The sequence below is a fragment of the Oncorhynchus mykiss genome, chromosome 24, assembly GCF_013265735.2.
Source record: "Oncorhynchus mykiss isolate Arlee chromosome 24, USDA_OmykA_1.1, whole genome shotgun sequence".
Lineage (NCBI taxonomy): Eukaryota > Metazoa > Chordata > Actinopteri > Salmoniformes > Salmonidae > Oncorhynchus > Oncorhynchus mykiss.
The window spans coordinates 36,397,252-36,424,791 of NC_048588.1; the positions used below are offsets into that span (position 1 = coordinate 36,397,252).

General features: G+C 45.2%; 1 protein-coding gene across 1 annotated transcript in view; it reads left to right on the top strand.

The window, feature by feature from the left end:
- LOC110503435 (protein CASP-like) overlaps positions 1-16,490 on the top strand; it is a 157,850-nt gene extending 141,360 nt beyond the window's left edge. Inside the window, exons 15-23 of the mRNA XM_036962155.1 lie at positions 2,057-2,193; positions 3,782-3,851; positions 4,172-4,284; positions 4,431-4,547; positions 12,516-12,602; positions 15,395-15,451; positions 15,855-15,935; positions 16,038-16,102; positions 16,200-16,490. Coding sequence (XP_036818050.1) covers positions 2,057-2,193; positions 3,782-3,851; positions 4,172-4,284; positions 4,431-4,547; positions 12,516-12,602; positions 15,395-15,451; positions 15,855-15,935; positions 16,038-16,102; positions 16,200-16,248 — 776 coding nt within the window. The 3' untranslated portion in view covers positions 16,249-16,490. The remainder of the gene's footprint in view (positions 1-2,056; positions 2,194-3,781; positions 3,852-4,171; positions 4,285-4,430; positions 4,548-12,515; positions 12,603-15,394; positions 15,452-15,854; positions 15,936-16,037; positions 16,103-16,199) is intronic.
- The last annotated feature ends 11,050 nt before the right edge of the window (positions 16,491-27,540 follow it).

The window sequence follows — 27,540 nt, forward strand, 5'->3', positions numbered from 1 at the left end:
CCTTTACCCAGAGTGCTTTGTAAACCAAAATGTGAGGAGATTCATCCTTACCTCTTGAACCAATCATTTGTGTGTCATTTATTCATTTCAATCGACAACAATTTGTTGTCTTGAAGTCTTCTCACCTTTTATCCCAAGTCACTTGTTCGTGTTTCAGTGTGTTGTTGTTGTTGTTGTTTAGGGGGATGGTTAGGAGATCGATTGTTTACCCTAGCTAGCACTTGGTTGGTCCAGACATGTTCTGAACCTGCTTTTTCATTGGCCGTGCCTCCGTTTTGCTTTTTTTCCCCTTTGAGGATTTCTGTTCTCCATTTTGTTTTCTTCTGTCTTGTCACGTTGTCTGTAAGACGGTCCCTCACACAACACGGAGAAGCAATATCACTGTAATGAACAATGTAGTGTTGTTATTAAAATGATCTATATGATTGTTCTCCTGCACCCTAGGTGTGATAATTGAAGTAAATCTCTTTTATACAAACACACATCTGTTGTATTGTGTCTATTCTTTGTTTGTGAGGATGTTTATTTTTGAGAATTCCTTATCATCATCTCCTTCCCTATTGAAGGATGCCATGATACCCTGCAATAACGTTGTTGACCCCATTTCCCTCATCTTTTAACTTGGGTTGGCAGCTAACCTAGTGGTTAAGAGCCTTGGGCCAGTAACACAAAAGGTTGCTGGTTCGAATCCCAGAGCCGACTAAGTGGAAAAATATGCAGCTGTGCCCTCGAGCAAGGCACTTAACGCTAATTGAAAGTCGCTCCAGGTAATCTACTAAATGACAACAAATAATAACTGACCTGCCAGTAAAGCAGCAACAATCTGAGGGAGGGAGGGAGGGAGGGATGGAGACACAGAGAGAGAGAGAGAGAGAGAGAGACACACACACAGAAAGAGAGAGACACACACGCAGATAGAGAGAGACACACACACACACGCAGAGAGAGAGAGACACACACAGAAAGAGAGAGACACACAGAGAGAGAGTGAGACACACACACACAGAGAGTGAGACACACACACACAGAGAGAGTGAGACACACACAGAGAGAGAGACACACAGAGAGAGAGAGAGTCACACACACAGAAAGAGAGAGACACACAGAGAGAGAGAGAGAGAGAGAGAGACACAGAAAGAGAGAGACACACAGAGAGAGTGAGACACACACATAGAGAGAGTGAGACACACAGAAAGAGAGAGAGAGACACACACACAGAGAGAGAGAGACACAGAGCGACAGACAGAGAGATAGAGACACAGACAGAGAGAGAGAGACACAGACAGAGAGAGACACAGACAGACAGAGAGAGACACAGACAGAGACAGAGACACAGAGAGAGAGAGACACAAAGAGAGAGAGAGACACAGACAGAGAGAGACACAGACAGACAGACAGAGAGAGGGAGAGAGAGAGACAGACAGAGAGATAGAGACACAGACAGAGAGAGAGAGACACAGACCGAGAGAGACACAGGTACGATGGTAGCTGTCCTTTCAACACCACGAGCCTGTAACCTTTGATGTGCCACTGTTGTTGTCGCTATCGGTGATAGTGGTGTTGGCTACCACACGTTGTGTGAACAGTGCGTTATTGTATGCTATGTGTCATGTTGTCCATGCAGGTTTTTGTCTCTGTGTGTTTGTCAGCCCGAAGCGAGGCCAGGTTTGTTTTCATTCATTCTTAATGTCATCACAATGTATCTCTCCTTATTCACTACAACTATGATGGTCCGACAACAGAATATATCATGTCGAACTCATTAAGTGTGATGTTTTCTGTAGAAAAAGAACAACAACTTATTGGAAGATTTCTGGTCCCTCTGAAGGGACCCTCTGAAGGGACCCTCTGAAGCGACACTGCTAGGTAGAATGTCTCGTGGATTGATGGAGACCCATGGCTGTTTACGTAAACCAGTAAGTGACTTGCCTGGGGAGCGAACAATCGACGTGCTAAGTAGGACTGGAAGTCGTCGTGTGTTGTATCCGTGTGCACTGGCGGTGGTCTGTGATGTCGTGTGTTTGACCGGCTGTCCTCTGTGTCCTTTCCTCTGTAGGACGCTACGCAGACCTGCAGCTGGAGTTCTCGTCTGCGGTCCGGACCAGCGCCGAGCAGAGAGCGCTCATCCTCAAACTGGAACACGACCTGAGCAGCATCCAGACCATGTCCTCCATGTTACGCCCTGATGCTGACGTTAGTCCTTCACCTCCCTGACCCTTCACCTCTCTGACCCTTCACCTCCCTGACCCTTCACCTCTCTGACCCTTCACCTCTCTGACCCTTCACCTCTCTGACCATTCACCTCCCTGACTCTTCACCTCTCTGACCCTTCACCTCCCTGACCCTTCACCTCGCTGACCCTTCACCTCTGACCCTTCACCTCTCTGACCCTTCACCTCCCTGACCCTTCAACTCTCTGACCCTTCACCTCTCTGACCCTTCACCTCTGACCCTTCACCTCCCTAACCCTTCACCTCTCTGACCCTTCACCTCCCTGACCCTTCACCTCTGACCCTTCACCTCCCTGACCCTTCACCTCCCTGACCCTTCACCTCTCTGACCCTTCACCTCCCTGACCCTTCACCTCTCTGACCCTTCACCTCTCTGACCCTTCACCTCCCTGACCCTTCACCTCTCTGACCCTTCACCTCTGACCCTTCACCTCCCTGACCCTTCACCTCTCTGACCCTTCACCTCTCTGACCCTTCACCTCTGACCCTTCACCTCCCTGACCCTTCACCTCTCTGACCCTTCACCTCCCTGACCCTTCACCTCTGACCCTTCACCTCTCTGACCCTTCACCTCCCTGACCCTTCACCTCTCTGACCCTTCACCTCTGACAGCTTAACCTCTCTGACCAGTAGTGGTCTGAGGCAACACACTAAATGTATTGGGTAAAGTGTTATGAAATGTATTATCACGTCATATTTTAAACTGTATATAACTGTTGCTGGACCCCAGGAAGAGTAGCTGCTGCCTTGGCAGGAACTAATGGGGATCCCTAATAAACCCCAGGAAGAGTAGCTGCTGCCTTGGCAGGAACTAATGGGGATCCCTAATAAACCCCAGGAAGAGTAGCTGCTGCCTTGGCAGGAACTAATGGGGATCCATAATAAACCCCAGGAAGAGTAGCTGCTGCCTTGGCAGGAACTAATGGGGATCCATAATAAACCCCAGGAAGAGTAGCTGCTGCCTCGGCAGGAACTAATGGGGATCCATAATAAACCCCAGGAAGAGTAGCTGCTGCCTTGGCAGGAACTAATGGGGATCCATAATAAACCCCAGGAAGAGTAGCTGCTGCCTTGGCAGGAACTAATGGGGATCCATAATAAACCCCAGGAAGAGAAGCTGCTGCCTTGGCAGGAACTAATGGGGATCCATAATAAACCCCAGGAAGAGTAGCTGCTGCCTTGACAGGAACTAATGGGGATCCATAATAAACCCCAGGAAGAGAAGCTGCTGCCTTGACAGGAACTAATGGGGATCCATAATAAACCCCAGGAAGAGTAGCTGCTGCCTTGACAGGAACTAATGGGGATCCATAATAAACCCCAGGAAGAGTAGCTCCTGCCTTGACAGAAACTAATGGGGATCCATAATAAATATGGAATATAGGGGCCAATTCAGACGAGAGGTTGACTTAACATTGTTTGACTTAACAGAATCGGGCCTTAAACCCAAATGTTCCCATGTTTAATATTTTCTTATCTTATTATTGTAAAGTTTGTTGCAATTTTAAATGTACTTTAAGTAAATATTGATTTGATGTTTTCTCTACCAGGGGGCTGACCTGACGAGCATGATTGACACCATCCCTGAGCCAATCAAAGAGGCCACTGCCATGTTCGCAGGTACTGTGTGTGTGTGTGTGTGTGTGTGTGTGTGTGTGTGTGTGTGTGTGTGTGTGTATAACACTGCAGTGTGTATCTAAAGCTGCTGTGTGTATCTAAAGCTGCTGTGTGGATCTAAAACTGCTGTGTGTGTCTAAAGCTGCTGTGTGTATCTAAAGCTGCTGTGTGGATCTAAAGCTGCTGTGTGTATCCAACGCTGCTGTGTGGATCTAAAGCTGCAGTGTGTATCTAAAACTGCTGTGTGTATCTAAAGCTGCTGTGTGGATCTAAAGCTGCTGTGTGTATCCAACGCTGCTGTGTGTGTGTCCCCCCCCCCCCAGGCATAGGCATGGCCCCCCAGGGGGAGCTGCCTCAAGGCCAGATGGACTCTCTTCTCTCCATAATTTCCAGCCAGAGAGAGAGGTTCCGTTCACGCAACCAGGAGCTGGAGGCTGTGAGTCCCTCACACACACACACACACACACACACACACACACACACACACACACACACACACACACACACACACACACACACACACACACACACACACACACACACTTTCTAACCTCCCTCCCTCTCTGTCTCTGTGTCCTCCAGGAGAGTCGTTCCATGCAGGTGACCATGCAGGCCCTGCAGAGTGAGTTGGACAGCCTGCGTGCCGACAACATCAAACTCTACGAGAAGATCAAGTTCCTCCAGAGCTACCCTGGCAGGGTGAGTAGGTTCCTCTAGAGGCTACACTGGCAGGGTGAGTAGGTTCCTCTAGAGGCTACCCTGGCAGGGTGAGTAGGTTCCTCTAGAGGCTACCCTGGCAGGGTGAGTAGGCTCCTCCAGAGCTACCCTGGCAGGGTGAGTAGGTTCCTCTAGAGCAGGGGTGTCAAAGTCAAATGGACGGAGGGCCAAATAAAAAAATCAGCTACAAGACGAGGGCCGGACTGTTCGAATGTTCATTGAAAAATTTTTAAATGACGCATATAGTCTAGTGAACCTAATTGAACCTACTGAAAACCTAACAAATATATTACAATATGATCAGATAAATAAAGCAATATTTTCTTATGGCTCTGTCAGTAATCTTTAATTTTCAACAGACACAAAAGACAAATTTCCTTTATATAAATATCCCCATAACATGAACATTAAATGAAAGAAACCGGTATTCAAGGCACCATCAGTAGACTATATTTTCTATTTTAGCAAAAGTGGGCTAAATTTACTTCAAAGAAAAAACAATAATAGCAATTTTCTATCATCCACTCAACTGAAATATTTTTAAAATATAATTGGATTGAAATACAAAAAAATAAAGTGCAAAAATCTATTAATCAAAAACAACACTTTGTTTAAGGAGAAGTAACATGCAGTGAAAACAAATATTAAATTTTAACTTTTAAACTTGAACTGAGTAAAAACTCTAAATATGTGATTGCACAGTAATGTTCACTTGTTTGAGGTTGAGGGTGATACTTGGTGGTGTCCCATCTTTTCCACAAGTTCATCAATGTTCGGGGTAAGGCTCTGAGCTGAAGAAATCCTCAGAATTGAGTGGAGGTGTTCAGCAGTAAGTCGACTTCTGTGTGATGTTTTGTTCAGGTTCATCAAAGAAAACAGTTGTTCACACAGGTATGTGCTGCCAAACATAGACAACGTTTGAGCAGCCTGGATGCGCAGCTGGGGCATTGTGCCGGGGAGGAAACGGGCAAACTCCGCAGCACCCACTGCCGCATATTTTTCCCTCAGTGCATCATTGCATTGGAGGTCAATCAACTCCATTTGGAGGTTTGGTGGTGAGCTTTCCACGTCAACAGCAAATGGGTTACCGAGCAGTTCCAACCTGCTTTTTTGTGCTTCAAAGTCAGCAAATCGGCGTCGAAAGTCAGTGGTAAGCATACCTATTTTATCAGCCAACTGTGTGCTCGGGAACGCACTGGTAGAGAGCTTCTCTTTCATGGTCTGGCAGCTGGGAAAGTGGCTCAAATTTTCTTTCCGCATCTGCGTCTCCCACAGAGTCAGTTTGGTTTTAAATGCCTTCACTGTACTGTACATATCAGAGATGACACGATCCCGACCCTGCAGCTGCAAGTTTATTGCATTCAGATGACTCGTAATGTCACACAGAAAAGCCATTTCACACAGAAACATTTCGTCTCGGAGTTGTGTTGTGTCTTTCCCTTTGCTGTCCAAGAATAGACAAATCTCCTCACGAAGCTCGAAACATCTTTGAAGCACCTTTCCCTGGCTTAGCCATCGCACCTCTGTGTGATAAGGCAAATCACCATGCTCCGTTTCTAACTCCGTCAGAAATGCCTTGAACTGGCGGTGATTCAAACCTTTGGCTCTGATAAAGTTAACTGTGCGCGTGATGATGCTCATTACATGCTCCATTTTCAAGGCTTTACCGCACAACGCTTCCTGGTGTATGATACAATGATAAGCTGTCAGCTCACCTGTCGCGTTTTCCTCTTGCATCTTTTCCCGTATCTTCGCCACCAGTCCGCTCCTGTGTCCACACATCGCAGGTGCTCCGTCGGTTGTCAAACCCACGAGTTTTTCCCAAGGCAGCTCCATCTCATTTACACATCTTGACACCTCTTCATACAAATCATGCCCCGTAGTTGTGCCATGCATAGGACGTAAAGCCAAAAACTCCTCTGTTACGCTTAGGCTGGAGTCCACTCCGCGGATGAAAATTGACAACTGGGCAATGTCAGAAATGTCGGTGCTCTCATCCACAGCCAAGGAATATGCAATAAAATCTTTTCCCTTTTTCACAAGCTGCTCTTTTAGATTGATGGACAACTGGTCTACTCTCTCGGCAATGGTGTTTCTGCTCAGACTCACATTTAAAAAGAGTTGCCTTTTTTCTGGGCAAACTTCGTCACAAACTTTAATCATGCAGTTTTTGATGAAATCCCCCTCCGTAAATGGCCGGGCTGATTTAGCGATCTCTTCTGCCAAAATAAAACTGGCCTTGACAGCAGCCTGGCCTTGTGATTTGGCTTTTTTGAACAGAGCCTGTCGAGATTTGAGGCCTCGTTTTAATTCCTCTGCCTTTTGTAGCCTTTGTTCCATGTCCATATTCTTGTTTTTGTCCGCGTGTTTCGTTTCATAATGTCGTCTCAGATTATACTCTTTCAGTACCGCCACACTTTCTCCACACAGAAGACACACAGGTTTTCCAGCTACCTTCGTGAACATATACTCCGACATATACTCGGGCCTTGACTCTGACATATGTGCTCTAGAGGAACCTACTCACCCTGCCAGGGTAGACTCTAGAGGAACCTACTCACCCTGCCATGGTAGCCTCTAGAGCACATATGTCAGAGTCAAGGCCCGCGGGCCACATCCGGCCCGCAAGAAGGTTTTTTACGGCCCCTGGGATGATCTTGATTTATTATTAGAACCGGCCCGCAGCAAGCCGGCAGCCCGCAGATCTTTTACACGCACCAATACTACATTTCCCACAATGCAAAGGTGACGCACCGAGCAGTAGGCTGCTTCATTTCAATATTTATTGGCACAGCAGTCGTCAGCATCACAGTAAAATTAACTTTCAGATACCCATCAAAAATGGCAAAACGGAAGGTGGATACTGAGAACCGGGGGTTTCAAACAAGGTGGGAGTCGGAGTATATGTTCACGAAGGTAGCTGGAAAACCTGTGTGTCTTCTGTGTGGAGAAAGTGTGGCGGTACTGAAAGAGTATAATCTGAGACGACATTATGAAACGAAACACGCGGACAAAAACAAGAATATGGACATGGAACAAAGGCTACAAAAGGCAGAGGAATTAAAACGAGGCCTCAAATCTCGACAGGCTCTGTTCAAAAAAGCCAAATCACAAGGCCAGGCTGCTGTCAAGGCCAGTTTTATTTTGGCAGAAGAGATCGCTAAATCAGCCCGGCCATTTACGGAGGGGGATTTCATCAAAAACTGCATGATTAAAGTTTGTGACGAAGTTTGCCCAGAAAAAAGGCAACTCTTTTTAAATGTGAGTCTGAGCAGAAACACCATTGCCGAGAGAGTAGACCAGTTGTCCATCAATCTAAAAGAGCAGCTTGTGAAAAAGGGAAAAGATTTTATTGCATATTCCTTGGCTGTGGATGAGAGCACCGACATTTCTGACATTGCCCAGTTGTCAATTTTCATCCGCGGAGTGGACTCCAGCCTAAGCGTGACAGAGGAGTTTTTGGCTTTACGTCCTATGCATGGCACAACTACGGGGCATGATTTGTATGAAGAGGTGTCAAGATGTGTAAATGAGATGGAGCTGCCTTGGGAAAAACTCGTGGGTTTGACAACCGACGGAGCACCTGCGATGTGTGGACACAGGAGCGGACTGGTGGCGAAGATACGGGAAAAGATGCAAGAGGAAAACGCGACAGGTGAGCTGACAGCTTATCATTGTATCATACACCAGGAAGCGTTGTGCGGTAAAGCCTTGAAAATGGAGCATGTAATGAGCATCATCACGCGCACAGTTAACTTTATCAGAGCCAAAGGTTTGAATCACCGCCAGTTCAAGGCATTTCTGACGGAGTTAGAAACGGAGCATGGTGATTTGCCTTATCACACAGAGGTGCGATGGCTAAGCCAGGGAAAGGTGCTTCAAAGATGTTTCGAGCTTCGTGAGGAGATTTGTCTATTCTTGGACAGCAAAGGGAAAGACACAACACAACTCCGAGACGAAATGTTTCTGTGTGAAATGGCTTTTCTGTGTGACATTACGAGTCATCTGAATGCAATAAACTTGCAGCTGCAGGGTCGGGATCGTGTCATCTCTGATATGTACAGTACAGTGAAGGCATTTAAAACCAAACTGACTCTGTGGGAGACGCAGATGCGGAAAGAAAATTTGAGCCACTTTCCCAGCTGCCAGACCATGAAAGAGAAGCTCTCTACCAGTGCGTTCCCGAGCACACAGTTGGCTGATAAAATAGGTATGCTTACCACTGACTTTCGACGCCGATTTGCTGACTTTGAAGCACAAAAAAGCAGGTTGGAACTGCTCGGTAACCCATTTGCTGTTGACGTGGAAAGCTCACCACCAAACCTCTAAATGGAGTTGATTGACCTCCAATGCAATGATGCACTGAGGGAAAAATATGCGGCAGTGGGTGCTGCGGAGTTTGCCCGTTTCCTCCCCGGCACAATGCCCCAGCTGCGCATCCAGGCTGCTCAAACGTTGTCTATGTTTGGCAGCACATACCTGTGTGAACAACTGTTTTCTTTGATGAACCTGAACAAAACATCACACAGAAGTCGACTTACTGCTGAACACCTCCACTCAATTCTGAGGATTTCTTCAGCTCAGAGCCTTACCCCGAACATTGATGAACTTGTGGAAAAGATGGGACACCACCAAGTATCACCCTCAACCTCAAACAAGTGAACATTACTGTGCAATCACATATTTAGAGTTTTTACTCAGTTCAAGTTTAAAAGTTAAAATTTAATATTTGTTTTCACTGCATGTTACTTCTCCTTAAACAAAGTGTTGTTTTTGATTAATAGATTTTTGCACTTTATTTTTTTGTATTTCAATCCAATTATATTTTAAAAATATTTCAGTTGAGTGGATGATAGAAAATTGCTATTATTGTTTTTTCTTTGAAGTAAATTTAGCCCACTTTTGCTAAAATAGAAAATATAGTCTACTGATGGTGCCTTGAATACCGGTTTCTTTCATTTAATGTTCATGTTATGGGGATATTTATATAAAGGAAATTTGTCTTTTGTGTCTGTTGAAAATTAAAGATTACTGACAGAGCCATAAGAAAATATTGCTTTATTTATCTGATCATATTGTAATATATTTGTTAGGTTTTCAGTAGGTTCAATTAGGTTCACTAGACTATATGCGTCATTTAAAAATTTTTCAATGAACATTCGAACAGTCCGGCCCTCGTCTTGTAGCTGATTTTTTTATTTGGCCCTCCGTCCATTTGACTTTGACACCCCTGCTCTAGAGGCTACACTGGCAGGGTGAGTAGGTTCCTCTAGAGGCTACCCTGGCAGGGTGAGTAGGTTCCTCTAGAGGCTACCCTGGCAGGGTGAGTAGGTTCCTCTAGAGGCTACCCTGGCAGGGTGAGTAGGTTCCTCTAGAGGCTACCCTGGCAGGGTGAGTAGGTTCCACTAGAGGCTACCCTGGCAGGGTGAGTAGGTTCCTCTAGAGGCTACCCTGGCAGGGTGAGTAGCTTCCTCTAGAGGCTACACTGGCAGCTGTCCAATAGAAATAATTTTCCGCAACATACCAACCTTTTTTTGTCTGTCCATCTCCCCCTACAGGCTGGACTGACTTACTGACTGTCTGTCTGTCCATCTCCCCCTACAGGCTGGACTGACTTACTGACTGTCTGTCTGTCTGTCCATCTCCCCCTACAGGATGGACTGACTTACTGACTGACTGTCTTTCCATCTCCCCCTACAGGCTGGACTGACTTCCTGACTGACTGTCTGTCCGTCTCCCCCTACAGGATGGACTGACTTCCTGACTGTCTGTCTGTCCATTTCCCCCTACAGGCTGGACTGACTTACTGACTGTCTGTCTGTCCATCTCCCCCTACAGGATGGACTGACTTCCTGACTGACTGACTGTCCGTCTCCCCCTACAGGCTGGACTGACTTCCTGACTGACTGTCTGTCCGTCTCCCCCTACAGGTTGGACTGACTTTCTGACTGTCTGTCTGTCCATCTCCCCCTACAGGCTGGACTGACTTTCTGACTGACTGATCTGTCTCCCCTATAGGCTGGACTGACTTCCTGACTGACTGACTGATCTGTCTCCCCCTACAGGATGGACTGACTTCCTGACTGTCTGTCTGTCCGTCTCCCCCTACAGGATGGACTGACTTCCTGACCGCCTGTCTGTCTCCCCCTACAGGATGGACTGACTTCCTGACTGTCTGTCTGTCTCCCCCTACAGGATTGACTGACTTCCTGACTGTCTGTCCGTCTCCCCCTACAGGATGGACTGACTTCCTGACTGTCTGTCCGTCTCCCCCTACAGGCTGGACTGACTTCCTGATTGACTGATCTGTCTCCCCTATAGGCTGGACTGACTTCCTGACTGGCTGACTGATCTGTCTCCCCCTACAGGATGGACTGACTTCCTGACTGTCTGTCTGTCCATCTCCCCCTACAGGCTGGACTGACTTCCTGACTGTCTGTCTGTCTGTCTGTCTGTCTCCCCCTACAGGATGGACTGACTTCCTGACTGACTGACTGTCCATCTGTCTCCCCCTAAAAGCTGGTCTGACTTTCTGACTGTCTGTCTGTCTCCCCCTACAGGATGGACTGACTTCCTGACTGTCTGTCTGTCCATCTCCCCCTACAGGCTGGACTGACTTCCTGACTGTCTGTCTGTCTGTCTGTCTGTCCGTCTCCCCCTACAGGCTGGACTGACTTCCTGACTGACTGATCTGTCTCCCCCTACAGGCTGGACTGACTTCCTGACTGACTGATCTGTCTCCCCCTACAGGATGGACTGACTTCCTGACTGTCTGTCTGTCCGTCTCCCCCTACAGGCTGGACTGACTTCCTGACTGACTGTCTGTCTCCCCCTACAGGATGGACTGACTTCCTGACTGACTGATCTGTCTCCCCCTACAGGCTGGACTGACTTCCTGACTGACTGATCTGTCTCCCCCTACAGGATGGACTGACTTCCTGACTTGTCTGTCTGTCTGTCTCCCCCTACAGGCTAGACTGACTTCCTGACTGACTGTCTGTCTCCCCCTACAGGATGGACTGACTTCCTGACTTACTGTCTGTCTCCCCCTACAGGATGGACTGACTTCCTGACTGACTGTCTGTCTCCCCCTACAGGATGGACTGACTTCCTGACTGACTGATCTGTCTCCCCCTACAGGCTGGACTGACTTCCTGACTGTCTGTCTGTCTCCCCCTACAGGCTGGACTGACTTCCTGACTTACTGTCTGTCTCCCCCTACAGGATGGACTGACTGTCTGTCTCCCCCTACAGGATGGACTGACTTCCTGACTGACTGTCTGTCTCCCACTACAGGATGGACTGACTTCCTGACTGTCTGTCTGTCTCCCCCTACAGGATGGACTGACTGTCTGTCTCCCCCTACAGGATGGACTGACTTCCTGACTGACTGTCTGTCTCCCACTACAGGATAGACTGACTTCCTGACTGTCTGTCTGTCTCCCCCTACAGGATGGACTGACTTCCTGACTGTCTGTCTGTCTCCCCCTACAGGATGGACTGACTGTCTGTCTCCCCCTACAGGATGGACTGACTTCCTGACTGACTGTCTGTCTCCCACTACAGGATGGACTGACTTCCTGACTGTCTGTCTGTCTCCCCCTACAGGATGGACTGACTTCCTGACTGTCTGTCTGTCTCCCCCTACAGGATGGACTGTCTGTCTGTCTCCCCCTACAGGATGGACTGACTGTCTGTCTCCCCCTACAGGATGGACTGACTTCCTGACTGACTGTCTGTCTCCCACTACAGGATGGACTGACTTCCTGACTGTCTGTCTGTCTCCCCCTACAGGATGGACTGACTTCCTGACTGTCTGTCTGTCTCCCCCTACAGGATGGACTGACTGTCTGTCTCCCCCTACAGGATGGACTGACTTCCTGACTGACTGTCTGTCTCCTCCTACAGGCTGGACTGACTTCCTGACTGACTGTCTGTCTCCCCCTACAGGCTGGAGGCAGTGATGACACGGTTACGGTGCGTTACTCCTCCCAGTATGAGGAGAGACTGGACCCCTTCGCCTCCTTCAGCAAGAAGGTGAGAACAACATGTTACTGAACGAGTTAGATTAGTATGTGTATTGATCAGTGTGTAGCGGTGTGTATTGATCAATATGTAGTGGTGTGTATTGATCAGTGTGTATTGATCAGTATGTAGTGGTGTGTATTGATCAGTATGTAGTGGTGTGTATTGATCAGTATGTAGTGGTGTGTATTGATCAGTATGTAGTGGTGTGTATTGTTCAGTGTGTATTGATCAGTATGTAGTGGTGTGTATTGATCAGTGTGTATTGATCAGTATGTAGTGGTGTGTATTGATCGGTGTGCATTGATCAGTATGTAGTGGTGTGTAGTGGTGTGTATTGGTGTGTATTGATCAGTATGTAGTGGTGTGTATTGATCAGTATGTAGTGGTGTGTATTGATCAGTATGTAGTGGTGTGTATTGATCAGTATGTAGCGGTGTGTATTGATCAGTATGTAATGGTGTGTATTGATCAGTATGTAGTGGTGTGTATTGATCAGTATGTAGCGGTGTGTATTGATCAGTATGTAGTGGTGTGTATTGATCAGTATGTAGTGGTGTGTATTGATCAGTATGTAGTGCTGTGTATTGATCAGTATGTAGTAGTGTGTAGTGATCAGTATGTAGTGGTGTGTATTAATCAGTATGTAGTGATCAGTATGTAGTGGTGTGTATTGATCAGTATGTAGTGGTGTGTATTGATCAGTATGTATTGATCAGTATGTAGTGGTGTGTATTGATCAATATGTAGTGATCAGTATGTAGTGGTGTGTATTGATCAATATGTAGTGATCAGTATGTAGTGGTGTGTATTGATCAGTATGTAGTGGTGTGTATTGATCAGTATGTAGTGATGTGTATTGATCAGTATGTAGTGGTGTGTATTGATCAGTATGTAGTGATCAGTATGTAGTGGTATGTATTGATCAGTATGTAGTGATCAGTATGTAGTGGTGTGTATTGATCAGTATGTAGTGATCAGTATGTAGTGGTGTGTATTGATCAGTATGTAGTGGTGTGTATTGATCAGTATGTAGTGATCAGTATGTAGTGGTGTGTATTGATCAGTATGTAGTGATCAGTATGTAGTGGTGTGTATTGATCAGTATGTAGTGGTATGTATTGATCAGTATGTAGTGGTATGTATTGATCAGTATGTAGTGATCAGTATGTAGTGGTGTGTATTGATCAGTATGTAGTGATCAGTATGTAGTGGTGTGTATTGATCAGTATGTAGTGGTGTATATTGATCAGTATGTAGTGATCAGTATGTAGTGGTGTGTATTGATCAGTATATAGTAGTGTGTATTGATCAGTATGTAGTGATCAGTATGTAGTGGTGTGTATTGATCAGTATGTAGTGATCAGTATGTAGTGGTGTGTGTTGATCAGTATGTAGCGATCAGTATATAGTGGTGTGTATTGATCAGTATGTAGTGGTGTGTAGTGGTCAGTATGTAGTGATCAGTATGTAGTGGTGTGTATTGATCAGTATGTAGTGGTGTGTATTGATCAGTATGTAGTGGTGTGTATTGATCAGTATGTAGTGGTGTGTATTGATCAGTATGTAGTGGTGTGTATTGATCAGTACGTAGTAGTGTGTATTGATCAGTATGTAGTGGTGTGTATTGATCAGTATGTAGTGGTGTGTATTGATCAGTATGTAGTGATCAGTATGTAGTGGTGTGTATTGATCAGTATGTAGTGATCAGTATGTAGTGGTGTGTGTTGATCAGTATATAGTAGTGTGTATTGATCAGTATGTAGTGATCAGTATGTAGTGGTGTGTATTGATCAGTATGTAGTGGTGTGTAGTGGTCAGTATGTAGTGGTGTATATTGATCAGTATGTAGTGGTGTGTATTGATCAGTATGTAGTGATGTGTATTGATCAGTATGTAGTGGTGTGTATTGATCAGTATATAGTAGTGTGTATTGATCAGTATGTAGTGATCAGTATGTAGTGGTGTGTATTGATCAGTATGTAGTGGTGTGTAGTGGTCAGTATGTAGTGGTGTATATTGATCAGTATGTAGTGGTGTGTATTGATCAGTATGTAGTGATGTGTATTGATCAGTATGTAGTGGTCAGTATGTAGTGGTGTGTATTGATCAGTATGTAGTGGTGTGTATTGATCAGTATGTAGTGGTGTGTATTGATCAGTATGTAGTGGTGTGTATTGATCAGTGTGTAGTGGTGTGTATTGATCAGTATGTAGTGGTGTGTATTGATCAGTATGTAGTGGTGTGTATTGATCAGTATGTAGTGGTGTGTATTGATCAGTGTGTAGTGGTGTGTATTGATCAGTATGTAGTGGTGTGTATTGATCAGTATGTAGTGGTGTGTATTGATCAGTATGTAGTGGTGTGTATTGATCAGTACGTAGTAGTGTGTATTGATCAGTATGTAGTGGTGTGTATTGATCAGTATGTAGTGGTGTGTATTGATCAGTATGTAGTGATCAGTATGTAGTGGTGTGTATTGATCAGTATGTAGTGATCAGTATGTAGTGGTGTGTATTGATCAGTATGTAGTGGTGTGTAGTGGTCAGTATGTAGTGGTGTGTATTGATCAGTGTGTAGTGGTCAGTATGTAGTGGTGTGTATTGATCAGTATGTAGTGGTGTGTAGTGGTCAGTATGTAGTGGTGTGTATTGATCAGTATGTAGTGGTGTGTATTGATCAGTGTGTAGTGATCAGTATGTAGTGGTGTGTATTGATCAGTATGTATTGGTGTGTAGTGGTCAGTATGTAGTGGTGTGTTTCAGTCAGTAGTTTGGTTGTTGAGACTCATCGTGTGTTTACAGGAACGCCACCATAGATACCTGAGCCTCAGTCCCTGGGACAAGGTTACCTTCGTCCTGGTGAGTCATACAGACATAGATCTGTAGCAAGGTTACCCTCGGCCTGGTGAGTCATACAGACATATAGATCTGTAGCAAGGTTACCCTCGGCCTGGTGAGTCATACAGACATATAGATCTGTAGCAAGGTTACCCTCGGCCTGGTGAGTCATACAGACATATAGATCTGTAGCAAGGTTACCCTCGGCCTGGTGAGTCATACAGACATAGATCTGTAGCAAGGTTACCCTCGGCCTGGTGAGTCATACAGACATATAGATCTGTAGCAAGGTTACCCTCGGCCTGGTGAGTCATACAGACATATAGATCTGTAGCAAGGTTACCCTCGGCCTGGTGAGTCATACAGACATATAGATCTGTGTGATGTGTGAACAAACGGGTTGTAATTCACCCATGTGTTTTAGGGTCGTAGCATTCTCTCCAACAAGATGGCCAGAACCATTACATTCTTCTACACCCTCTTCCTGCATTGCCTGGTCTTCCTGGTATGTATAGCCTTTGACCTTTCACCTCCCACCAGCCCGGTGCCCATTGGCTATTCAGAGATGTTTGCTGATGTCATAATGTGTGTTTGTGTGTTTTCCCAGGTGCTTTATGAGACTGCCTGGAGTGAGAGCATCGGTCGAGACTGCTCTGCCTTCTGTGCTAAGAAGTGAGTTCCTTCGCGCTAGCGGAACAACAATGTGTTTGGGATATTAGTTAGGATTGCCTCTAATCTTTCAATGTCTTCTCCTCGGTCTGTTTCTCAGGTACTCGGATCACCTGCATCGTTTTCATGAGAACGGGGACAACCTGTGAAACCTTCAAGACAACTGGGGTGGGGGGACGGGGACGGGGGGACTAGGTCAATTCATGACGTCAGTGATCTTCAGGTCAGAAAGTTGAAGTTCTAGAAAGATGCCAGAGTTTCCGACTTGGAATTCCGAGTTGATGTGTGCTCAACACTATTTTCCAAGTCTGAGTTTTTTTCCAGAGTTGGTTTGACTGGAAGAACAGCTTTATTTTCTGCAGTAGCTGTTTTTAACCACTAGGGGGTAGGCATGCTCTCTTCTTTGGGGGGGGGGGGGGGGGGGACTAAGTGGACGTGGTTTACGTGCAAACCCGTAATATTTAATTGTCAAATCCTTGCATTAACCCTAAACTTGGCTAGTCGGGCTGTCTATGGGATGCTGGTCAGAAAAGTCCCCTTAGGTCTTGCTCTATTCTGTTCTAGCCTGTAATCTCCTATGCTGATATTAACTGTAATCTCCTATGCTGATATTAACTGTAATCTATACTGATATTAACTGTAATCTCCTATACTGATGTTAACTGTAATCTCCTATACTGATGTTAACTGTAATCTATACTGATATTAACTGTAATCTCCTATACTGATGTTAACTGTAATCTCCTATACTGATGTTAACTGTAATCTCCTATGCTGATATTAACTGTAATCTATACTGATATTAACTGTAATCTCCTATGCTGATATTAACTGTAATCTATACTGATATTAACTGTAATCTCCTATGCTGATATTAACTGTTATCTCCTATACTGATATTAACTGCAATCTCCTATACTGATATTAACTGTAATCTCCTATGCTGATATTAACTAATCTCCTATGCTCATATTAACTGTAATCTCCTATGCTGATATGAACTGTAATCCCCTATGCTGATATTAACTGTAATCTCCTATACTGATATTAACTGTAATATCCTATGCTGATATGAACTGTAATCTCCTATACTGATATTAACTGTAATCTCCTATACTGATATTAACTGTAATATCCTATGCTGATATGAACTGTAATCTCCTATGCTGATATGAAGTGTAATCTCATATACTGATATTAACTGCAATCTCCTATACTGATATTAACTGTAATCTCCTATACTGATATTAACTGTAATCTCCTATACTGATATTAACTGTAATCTCCTATGCTGATATTAACTGTAATTTCCTATGCTGATATTAACTGTAATCTCCTATGCTGATATTAACTGTAATCTCCTATACTGATATTAACTGTAATTTCCTATGCTGATATGAACTGTAATCTCCTATGCTGATATTAACTGTAATCTCCTATGCTGATATTAACTGTAATCTCCTATGCTGATATTAACTGTAATCTCCTATGCTGATATTAACTGTAATTTCCTATGCTGATATTAACTGTAATCTCCTATGCTGATATTAACTGTAATCTCCTATACTGATATTAACTGTAATCGCCTATGCTGATATTAACTGTAATGTCCTATACTGATATTAACTGTAATCTCCTATACTGATATTAACTGTAATCTCCCATGCTGATATTAACTAATCTCCCATGCTGATATTAACTGTAATCTCCTATACTGATAATAACTGTAATCTCCCATGCTGATATTAACTGTAATCTCCCATGCTGACATTAACTGTAATCTCCTATGCTGATATTAACTGTAATCTCCTATACTGATATTAACTGTAATCTCCTATACTGATATTAACTGTAATCTCCCATGCTGATATTAACTAATCTCCCATGCTGATATTAACTGTAATCTCCTATACTGATAATAACTGTAATCTCCCATGCTGACATTAACTGTAATCTCCTATGCTGATATTAACTGTAATCTCCTATACTGATATTAACTGTAATCTCCTGTGCTGATATTCATTTTGATGAATGAGTGCAATCCGTTTTGTCACCAAAGCCCCATATACTACCCACCATTGCGACCTGTACGCTCTCGTTGGCTGGCCCTCGCTTCATACTCGTCGCCAAACCCACTGGCTCCATGTCATCTACAAGACCCTGCTAGGTAAAGTCCCCCCTTATCTCAGCTCGCTGGTCACCATAGCATCTCCCACCTGTAGCACACGCTCCAGCAGGTATATCTCTCTAGTCACCCACAAAACCAATTCTTTCTTTGGCCGCCTCTCTTTCCAGTTCTCTGCTGCCAATAACTGGAACGAACTACAAAAATCTCTGTCACTGGAAACACTTATCTCCCTCACTAGCTTTAAGCACCAACTGTCAGAGCAGCTCACAGATTACTGCACCTGTACATAGCCCACCTATAATTTAGCCCTAACAACTACCTCTTTCCCAACTGTATTTAATTTATTTATTTATTTTGCTCCTTTGCACCCCATTATTTTTATTTCTACTTTGCACATTCTTCCATTGCAAAACTACCATTCCAGTGTTTTACTTGCTATATTGTATTTACCTTGCCACCATGGCCTTTTTTTTTTGCCTTTACCTCCCTTCTCACCTCATTTGCTCACATTGTATATAGACTTGTTTATACTGTATTATTGACTGTATGTTTGTTTTACTCCATGTGTAACTCTGTGTTGTTGTATGTGTCGAACTGCTTTACTTTATCTTGGCCAGGTCGCAATTGTAAATGAGGGCTTGTTCTCAACTTGCCTACCTGGTTGAATAAAGGTAAAATAAAATAAATAAAAAATGAAGTACTGATTGACATTTGTTTTCATTTGATACGGCTATGTTAGGGTGTTGGGAATACTGTGAAAGCGCATGTATATTTGTTAATTAAGGGATTAAATATTACGAGACAATTTTTATTTTTTTATTTATTTATTTCACCTTTATTTAACCAGGTAGGCTTGTTGAGAACACCTTTATTTAACCAGGTAGGCTAGTTGAGAACACCTTTATTTAACCAGGTAGGCTAGTTGAGAACAAGTTCTCATTTGCAACTGCGACCTGGCCAAGATAAGGCATAGCAGTGTGAACAGACAACACAGAGTTACACATGGAGTAAACAATTAACAGACTTGTAACACAGTAGAAAAAAAGAGAGTCTATATACATTGTGTGCAAAAGGCATGAGGAGGCATGAGGAGGCGAATAATTACAATTTTGCAGATTAACACTGGAGTGATAAATGATGGTCATGTACAGGTAGAGATACTGGTGTGTAAAAGTAAATAAATAAAAACAGTATGGGGATGAGGTAGGTAAAATTGGGTGGGCTATTTACCGATTAGACTATGTACAGCTGCAGCAATCGGTTAGCTGCTCAGATAGCTGATGTTTGAAGTTGGTGAGGGAGATAAAAGTCTCCAACTTCAGCGATTTTTGCAATTCGTTCCAGTCACTGGCAGCAGAGAACTGGAACGAAAGGCGGCCAAATGAGGTGTTGGCTTTAGGGATGATCAAGAGATGTTGGTTAAAGATTAAGTTATATCCTTGGCTTTTAGATTTCCCTCATTGAGAGTACATCGTTGAGGAAAATTAGAAGAATTATCACAGCACCTGTAATTGCTAGAAATATCTGAATTTAATTTAATTGACAATATGATTTAACTTGTATCTTATGTTGAAGTGTATCTGTTTCGTAACATGTTGTTTTCTTAGTTGGGTGGCCGGTTAGGGACGCTGTTTCCAGTCAGATGAATAGGGGGTGATGTGGTTGTTTTGCCAGGTCTTTGGTTCCTAGCTTGATGGATTTGGACAGAGGACAACAGACAGGTCATGATTTCTGTTACAGTAGTTCACATGAATGGTTACTGAATCTCTTGTGGTTGATTATGATGAAAGATTCCTGTATTCTGACGACCTCTCACTACCTGCTGTTAGGACCATATTCTAACTACAGCTGCCCTCCATGTCACTGTCACATCCATTCTCCCTCCTTATCACTGTCACCTCTATCTTATCCTTCTAAATAAACTCTAGGCATTTATTTACCTGTGTGTTTTGGTCACCTGGTGATTGGTCACAATCTGGTGGAATGATGTCACAAAAGAAATAGAATCCATTTCTATAGATTCTATCATAGAGATTCTACTCATTACTATTCTAATTCCTAATTCTATGGCTGGATCAATATGATGTCACAATGATAATTATCAAAATGATGCGGTGTCAGATTCATAAAGACATCACACTGAGTGATGTCATCAGGTGGTGTCAAAAAGGTCTGATGCCCCATTTTGTTTCAGAAGGTCATATTTAAGTCAAAATGCTTGATGTTACAGGGAATGATGGCAGTGTTGTCACAGTATGGGACTTAAAATTGGTTTTGTCATAGTGTTTTATTGCATGATAAAGGTCATAATTTGCATCACACAAGTACTAATGTTGTGTTCAAGACAATTGGGAACGAGGTAAAATCATGACGTCAGTGAGCTTCAGGCTAGAAAGTCTGAGCTCTAGAAAGATGCCAGAGTTAGCAGTTCGTTCAAAGATATTTTTTTTCCCCCAGTCGGAGCTCATTTTTTCAGAGTTCCCAGTTGTCTTGAACGCACTGAAGTCAGAAGTCGAAGATTTCAGAGTTCCCAGTTGTCTTGAACGCACTGAAGTCGGAACTCCGAAATCTTCGACTTCCCAGTTGTCTTGAACGCACTGAAGTCAGAAGCCAAAGATTTCGGAGTTCCCAGTTGTCTTGAACGCACTGAAGTCAGAAGTCGAAGATTTCGGAGTTCCCAGTTGTCTTGAACGCACTGAAGTCAGAAGTCGAAGATTTCGGAGTTCCCAGTTGTCTTGAACGCACTGAAGTCAGAAGTCGAAGATTTCGGAGTTCCCAGTTGTCTTGAACGCACTGAAGTCAGAAGTCGAAGATTTCGGAGTTCCCAGTTGTTTTGAACGCAGCAAAAGCCCACAAGGTAAGGACGGTTACTGTATAAGTGCAACCACACCCTTCCGCGCTTTAGGGTGTTCGGACTAATGGAGAGCATTTAGATCACTTTTGTGAAGTCTGAAAAGTGCGTTGCATTAATGGGGGATGAAAAGGTTCAGGTTTGCGCCGACATGTCGACTGCACGAACGTTACAAAAATCACGTGATCAAAAGTTCATGAAGTGTTGACTGCGTGGTTGTTCTTCGCCGACTCCATCCTGCAGGCGTCGCCTGTGTTGTGGGAGGGTCTATTGTCAACCAATCATTATGGTGGTGTTGTTTTTTGTTCGACCAATCCGAGCGTGACCAAAGACGACTGAAACAGGAACTAACTTTGCAGGGATTCATGTAGCCTATGAATGTGACGTTTGATGCTCTCTCACTGATTTACTGTACAATGTATATTATTATTTTATGATTTCAGTTTGTGAGTGTGTGGTCTGGAGGGGGTTGGGAAATGTTTATCTCAACAGTCTAAAGAAACACTTTTAATAAACAATGGCAACGCTGCCATGTTGATCTGAGCCTTGCCGTTTCGTCTGTCGCAGATGCACTTCCCACCAATTCACTCTTCGACTTTGGTCTACAGTCGGTTGCCTGAGCCCTACGAGTCAAACGCACCCATCAGTTGATATGTGTTGGAATGAGAGGTCCCTGTCTACAGTCGGTTGCTTGAGCCCTACCAATCAAACGCACCCACCCGTTGATGTGTGTTGGAATGAGAGTTCCCTGTCTACAGTCGGTTGCTTGAGCCCTACCAATCAAACGCACCCACCCGTTGATGTGTGTTGGAATGAGAGGTCCCTGTCTACAGTCGGTTGCTTGAGCCCTACCAATCAAACGCACCCACCCATTGATGTGTGTTGGAATGAGAGGTCCCTGTCTACAGTCGGTTGCTTGAGCCCTACCAATCAAACGCACCCACCCGTTGACGTGTTGGAATGAGAGGTCCCTGTCTACAGTTTGTAAGGGGTTGCAGGAGATCTCAGTTCTGTCTGAGGGAGACTCAATTAGGCTGCATTATTCATGCGAGGAGTCCCCTTGGAGGGTTGTGATGAGGAGTCTTCCTGGAGGTCGACTGGCTCATTAAACCGTAACAAGGCGGTCTGACCACACACACAACATCCCCACGAGCTGAAATCCAGACACTTACACTTTGCGATCCGTCAACAACATGCCGTCAGCAGAGGGCGATAGAGGAATGCGTTCTCTGAATTATTTATTGGCCTCATGCTGGCTTTCCTTCTCTCATCCTCACCTTAGGGGCGTGTCTGTGTTTCTGTCTGTCTATTTCTCTCTCTCTCTCTGTCTTTATTTCCTTCTGTCTTATTTCTCTCTTTCATTCTCTATTTCTCTCTCTCTTTCTGTCTCTTTCATTCTCTGTCTTATTTCTCTCTGTCTTTATTTCCTTCTGTCTTATTTCTCTCTGTCTTTATTTCATTATCTTTCTATTTCTCTCTCTGTCTTTATTTCATTATCTTTCTATTTCTCTCTCCCCCCTTTCTGTCTTATTTCTCTCTTTCATTCTCTATTTCTCTCTCCCCCTTTCTGTCTTATTTCTCTCTCTCTTTATTTCCTTCTCTGTTTTATTTCTCTCTCTCTCTTTCTGTCTTATTTCCCTCTCCCCCTTTCTGTCTTATTTCTCTCTCCCCCTTTCTGTCTTATTTCTCTCTTTCATTCTCTGTCTGTTTGTGTTGCTAAAGGGATGTTTCTGTCCATAGAGATGCTCAGGCAGAAATACTGTAAAGAATAGTGGTGCTCTCATGTCTCCCGGCAGGAAGAAAAGACGTTTCCTGTTTCTTTCTACCTCACGGTTGACAATACATACGAACTGCTGCTTCTTCTAATTAGGGTGTAATTTAATTCAACCTGCGCTGCTGAGAAACACATAACAAATGACCTGGATGTGTTAAATAACAACATAAATAATGTGTTGACATCAGAAGACTGATGTCCAGTATTTCTATGAAATAAGACCTATAATTAATCAATTCATTAGAATTTAAGTTCAATCGTTTAACCCCCCCCCCCCCCCCCCCCCAAAAAAAAAGAAAATGGTAGGGGTGAGTTGAGCCACCCCTTGTATCTAGGAAACCATAAACAAAATCATGTGACCAAATATTTAGGAAGAAGTCATCATTTCATGGGAGTCTGTGAAGGAAGAAACCACATGGGGGGGGGGGGGGGGGGGGGGGGGGAAACAAAGAGGTTAGCAAGTTAGATCAACTACAACAACAACATACTTTCACCAAGTCTTGTGTTTTATAGGTATCTAAACCAATGTAGATCATTTTAAGACTGTTTTATTACGTCACTTGGGATCTCCTTAAGCTACGATTTGAGGTCCTAAACGTAGCAAAGTGCATCCTCGGCTCAGGATGATGACATCATTCTCTGAGGAAATAGGAAGCTTCTTCTTTTTTGTAAACGGTCGGTTTGCGATACAAGTCTGAAGCGGTTTGGAAGTGTTATTTCTCCAATATGGTTTGTCCACAAATCCGAATATAGGAAGAGAGACAACAACATTATTTGGGTATGAGTTAACAGAACACGATTTTCACAGTTACTTTAAACCCCTGTTTTAAAGACTACGCCGCGGGGTTAAAGGTCAACTTCATTACAATTCCAGTCGATTCAGGAAGTACACTTGAAAGTCCAATTTTAATTGGAAAAAATTTGCAATTGGAATTTGGTTAACTTTCGGAAGTGACTGGAATTGAAATGGAATTGACCCTGCTCCCCAGGCCAGAAGTCCTATATGTGAAGAATTCCCTCTTCATTCACTTCTTAGTAGCTGTGGAAATCTCATTCACTGATTCAACATCATTCCAGATTTTCTATTTTGTGTTGCTAAGTACCTCAGCTCAGAAAATTAAGAATCAAGATTTTTTTTCAGCCGATCATTAGTAAGTACAAAGAGAGTGTGTGTGTGGGGGGGGGTCATGACATTTTCGACGGCATATTTCACCACTCCTCATTCCCTAGGGAACTGTCGGTACCTCTCCCCCAGAACAACCCCGCCTCTCTCTCTAATCGCTCTTTCCCAGCATGCAGTCGCTTCGTACCGGATTCCCCCGGGCGTTGCCATGGAAACAGACCTCTGTCAGGTTGCTCCTGCCTGAACACTCCCGATGCGTTCTGATTCGCTCTGACAGCATCTGGCTGAGTTGCCCACACATGTAACCCCTGTCCAGCCAATCAGATGTCTAGAGCCCCCCCCCACCACCACCCCGCTCTGTGGCCTGTCTCCCCCCATTTCACCCGGCCCCCTTACCATCCTTGGTGAGACAGTGCAGGAGGTAACGGTGGAGGATTGGAGCCGGTGGGGGATTGGAGCCGGTGGGGGATTGGAGCCGGTGGGGATTGGAGCCGGTGGGGGATTGGAGCCGGTGGGGATTGGAGCCGGTGGGGATTGGAGCCGGTGGGGGATTGGAGCCGGTGGGGGATTGGAGCCGGTGGGGGATTGGAGCCGGTGGGGGATTGGAGCCGGTGGGGGATTGGAGCCGGTGGGGGATTGGAGCCGGTGGGGGATTGGAGCCGGTGGGGGATTGGAGCCGTTGGGGATTGGAGCCGGTGGGGGATTGGAGCCGGTGGGGGATTGGAGCCGGTGGGGATTGGAGCCGGTGGGGATTGGAGCCGGTGGGGGATTGGAGCCGTTGGGGATTGGAGCCGGTGGGGATTGGAGCCGGTGGGGGATTGGAGCCGGTGGGGGATTGGAGCCGGTGGGGGATTGGAGCCGGTGGGGATTGGAGCCGGTGGGGGATTGGAGCCGGTGGGGATTGGAGCCGGTGGGGATTGGAGCCGGTGGGGGATTGGAGCCGGTGGGGGATTGGAGCCGGTGGGGGATTGGAGCCGGTGGGGGATTGGAGCCGGTGGGGGATTGGAGCCGGTGGGGGATTGGAGCCGTTGGGGATTGGAGCCGGTGGGGGATTGGAGCCGGTGGGGGATTGGAGCCGGTGGGGGATTGGAGCCGGTGGGGGATTGGAGCCGGTGGGGGATTGGAGCCGGTGGGGGATTGGAGCCGGTGGGGATCATTGTGTGTTCTCTCCTGGTATGTCTGGTTCACTGTGTGTTGTCTGTCTGGTCTGTCTGGTTCACTGTGTGTTGTCTCCTCCTGGTCTGTCTGGTTCACTGTGTGTTGTCTGTCTGGATCACTGTGTGTTGTCTGTCTGGTCTGTCTGGTTCACTGTGTGTTGTCTGTCTGGTCTGTCTGGTTCACTGTGTGTTGTCTGTCTGGTCTGTCTGGTTCACTGTGTGTTGTCTCCTCCTGGTTTGTCTGGTTCACTGTGTGTTGTCTGTCTGGTCTGTCTGGTTCACTGTGTGTTGTCTCCTCCTGGTCTGTCTGGTTCACTGTGTGTTGTCTCCTCCTGGTTTGTCTGGTTCACTGTGTGTTGTCTGTCTGGTCTGTCTGGTTCACTGTGTGTTGTCTGTCTGGTCTGTCTGGTTCACTGTGTGTTGTCTGTCTGGATCACTGCGTGTTGTCTCCTCCTGGTCTGTCTGGATCACTGCGTGTTGTCTCTCCTGGTTTGTCTGGTTCACTGTGGGTTGTCTGTCTGGTCTGTCTGGTTCACTGTGTGTTGTCTCCTCCTGGTCTGTCTGGATCACTGTGTGTTGTCTCCTCCTGGTCTGTCTGGTTCACTGTGTGTTGTCTCCTCCTGGTCTGTCTGGTTCACTGTGTGTTGTCTCCTCCTGGTCTGTCTGGTTCACTGTGTGTTGTCTCCTCCTGGTTTGTCTGGTTCACTGTGTGTTGTCTGTCTGGTCTGTCTGGTTCACTGTGTGTTGTCTCCTCCTGGTCTGTCTGGTTCACTGTGTGTTGTCTCCTCCTGGTCTGTCTGGTTCACTGTGTGTTGTCTCCTCCTGGTCTGTCTGGTTCACTGTGTGTTGTCTCCTCCTGGTCTGTCTGGTTCACTGTGTGTTGTCTGTCTGGTTTGTCTGGTTCACTGTGTGTTGTCTGTCTGGTTTGTCTGGTTCACTGTGTGTTGTCTCCTCCTGGTCTGTCTGGTTCACTGCGTGTTGTCTCCTCCTGGTCTGTCTGGTTCACTGTGTGTTGTCTGTCTGGTCTGTCTGGTTCACTGTGTGTTGTCTCTCCTGTCCCAGCCCCAGACATACTGACATCATCAAATTAATCACTAGCTCTGTGAGTGATCAGGTGCAATTTGACTCACAATACACACACACACACACACACATTAGCTGCTTTAATCAATATGTAGTTGATGACCCCAGTGAGACAAATGGGTGCTGAGGGATTGTGGGAGCCTGAGTAAGATCTGTTCATTGGTCCTTTTCTGTTCTCGGTCACTAGGAAGAACAGAGGTCTGTCTCACTGCCACATCTCTCCCATCTCTACAGGGGGAAGGGGTATCTTGCAGTCGCCAGGCCCTCTTGTGACAGACAGGCCGTTTTGGAGACGTGCTTTTAAGTGCCCCCCCCCCCCACCAAAATCTATAAGATGTGCTCCTCTGGAATTCTGTCTTGGATTTAAGGAATGTCTATGTTTGGGCACAGTGGAGGGGGGAGGGGGAGGGGGGGGGGGGGGGTTGAGAAGACCCGTACATTGATCCTCAAACACCCCCAAGAGTGTTCAATCTCCCCTTCAACCACTTCAGACACTTTCCAGAAGAAGTAGTCAATCAAAAGGCTGGGTGGGTGTGGACGGGCTCAGTCACTGCCACAACTCTCTCAATCTCGCTCACCTCTCCCATCTCTACAGGGGGAAGGGGTATCTTGCAGTCGCCAGGCCCCCCCCCCTGTACTTCAGATTCCTGTATAGCCAGGGAGGTGAACAACCCTCTCCCGCTGTCAGATCGGAGATTATCCTGTCTGGGTCCTCGTGTGATCGATGTGGTAAAACCTCAACACAGACTAGTATAATTCACTATTATGGTGCAGTTATAAAGATGTGTAATATTTGTCTTCATTAATCTGGTATAATGTACAGTACCAGTCAAGAGGTTCGGACACATTACTCATCTCATATGTAAATACTGTATTTTATACCATCTATTGCATCTTGCCTATGCCGCTCGGTCATTGCTCATCCATATATTTATATATTCTTAATCCATCCCTTTAGATTTGTGTGTATTAGGTGGTTGTTGTGGAATTGTTAGATTACTTGTTAGATATTACTGCACTGTTGGGAACTAGAAGCACAAGCATTTCACTACACTCGCAATACTATCTGCTAACCATGTGTATGTGACCATTAACATCTGCTAACCATGTGTATGTGACCAATAACATCTGCTAACCATGTGACCAGTAACATCTGCTAACCATGTGACCAATAACATCTGCTAACCATGTGTAAGTGACCATTAACATCTGCTAACCATGTGACCAATAACATCTGCTAACCATGTGACCAATAACATCTGCTAACCATGTGGCCAATAGCATCTGCTAACCATGTGACCAATAACATCTGCTAACCATGTGTA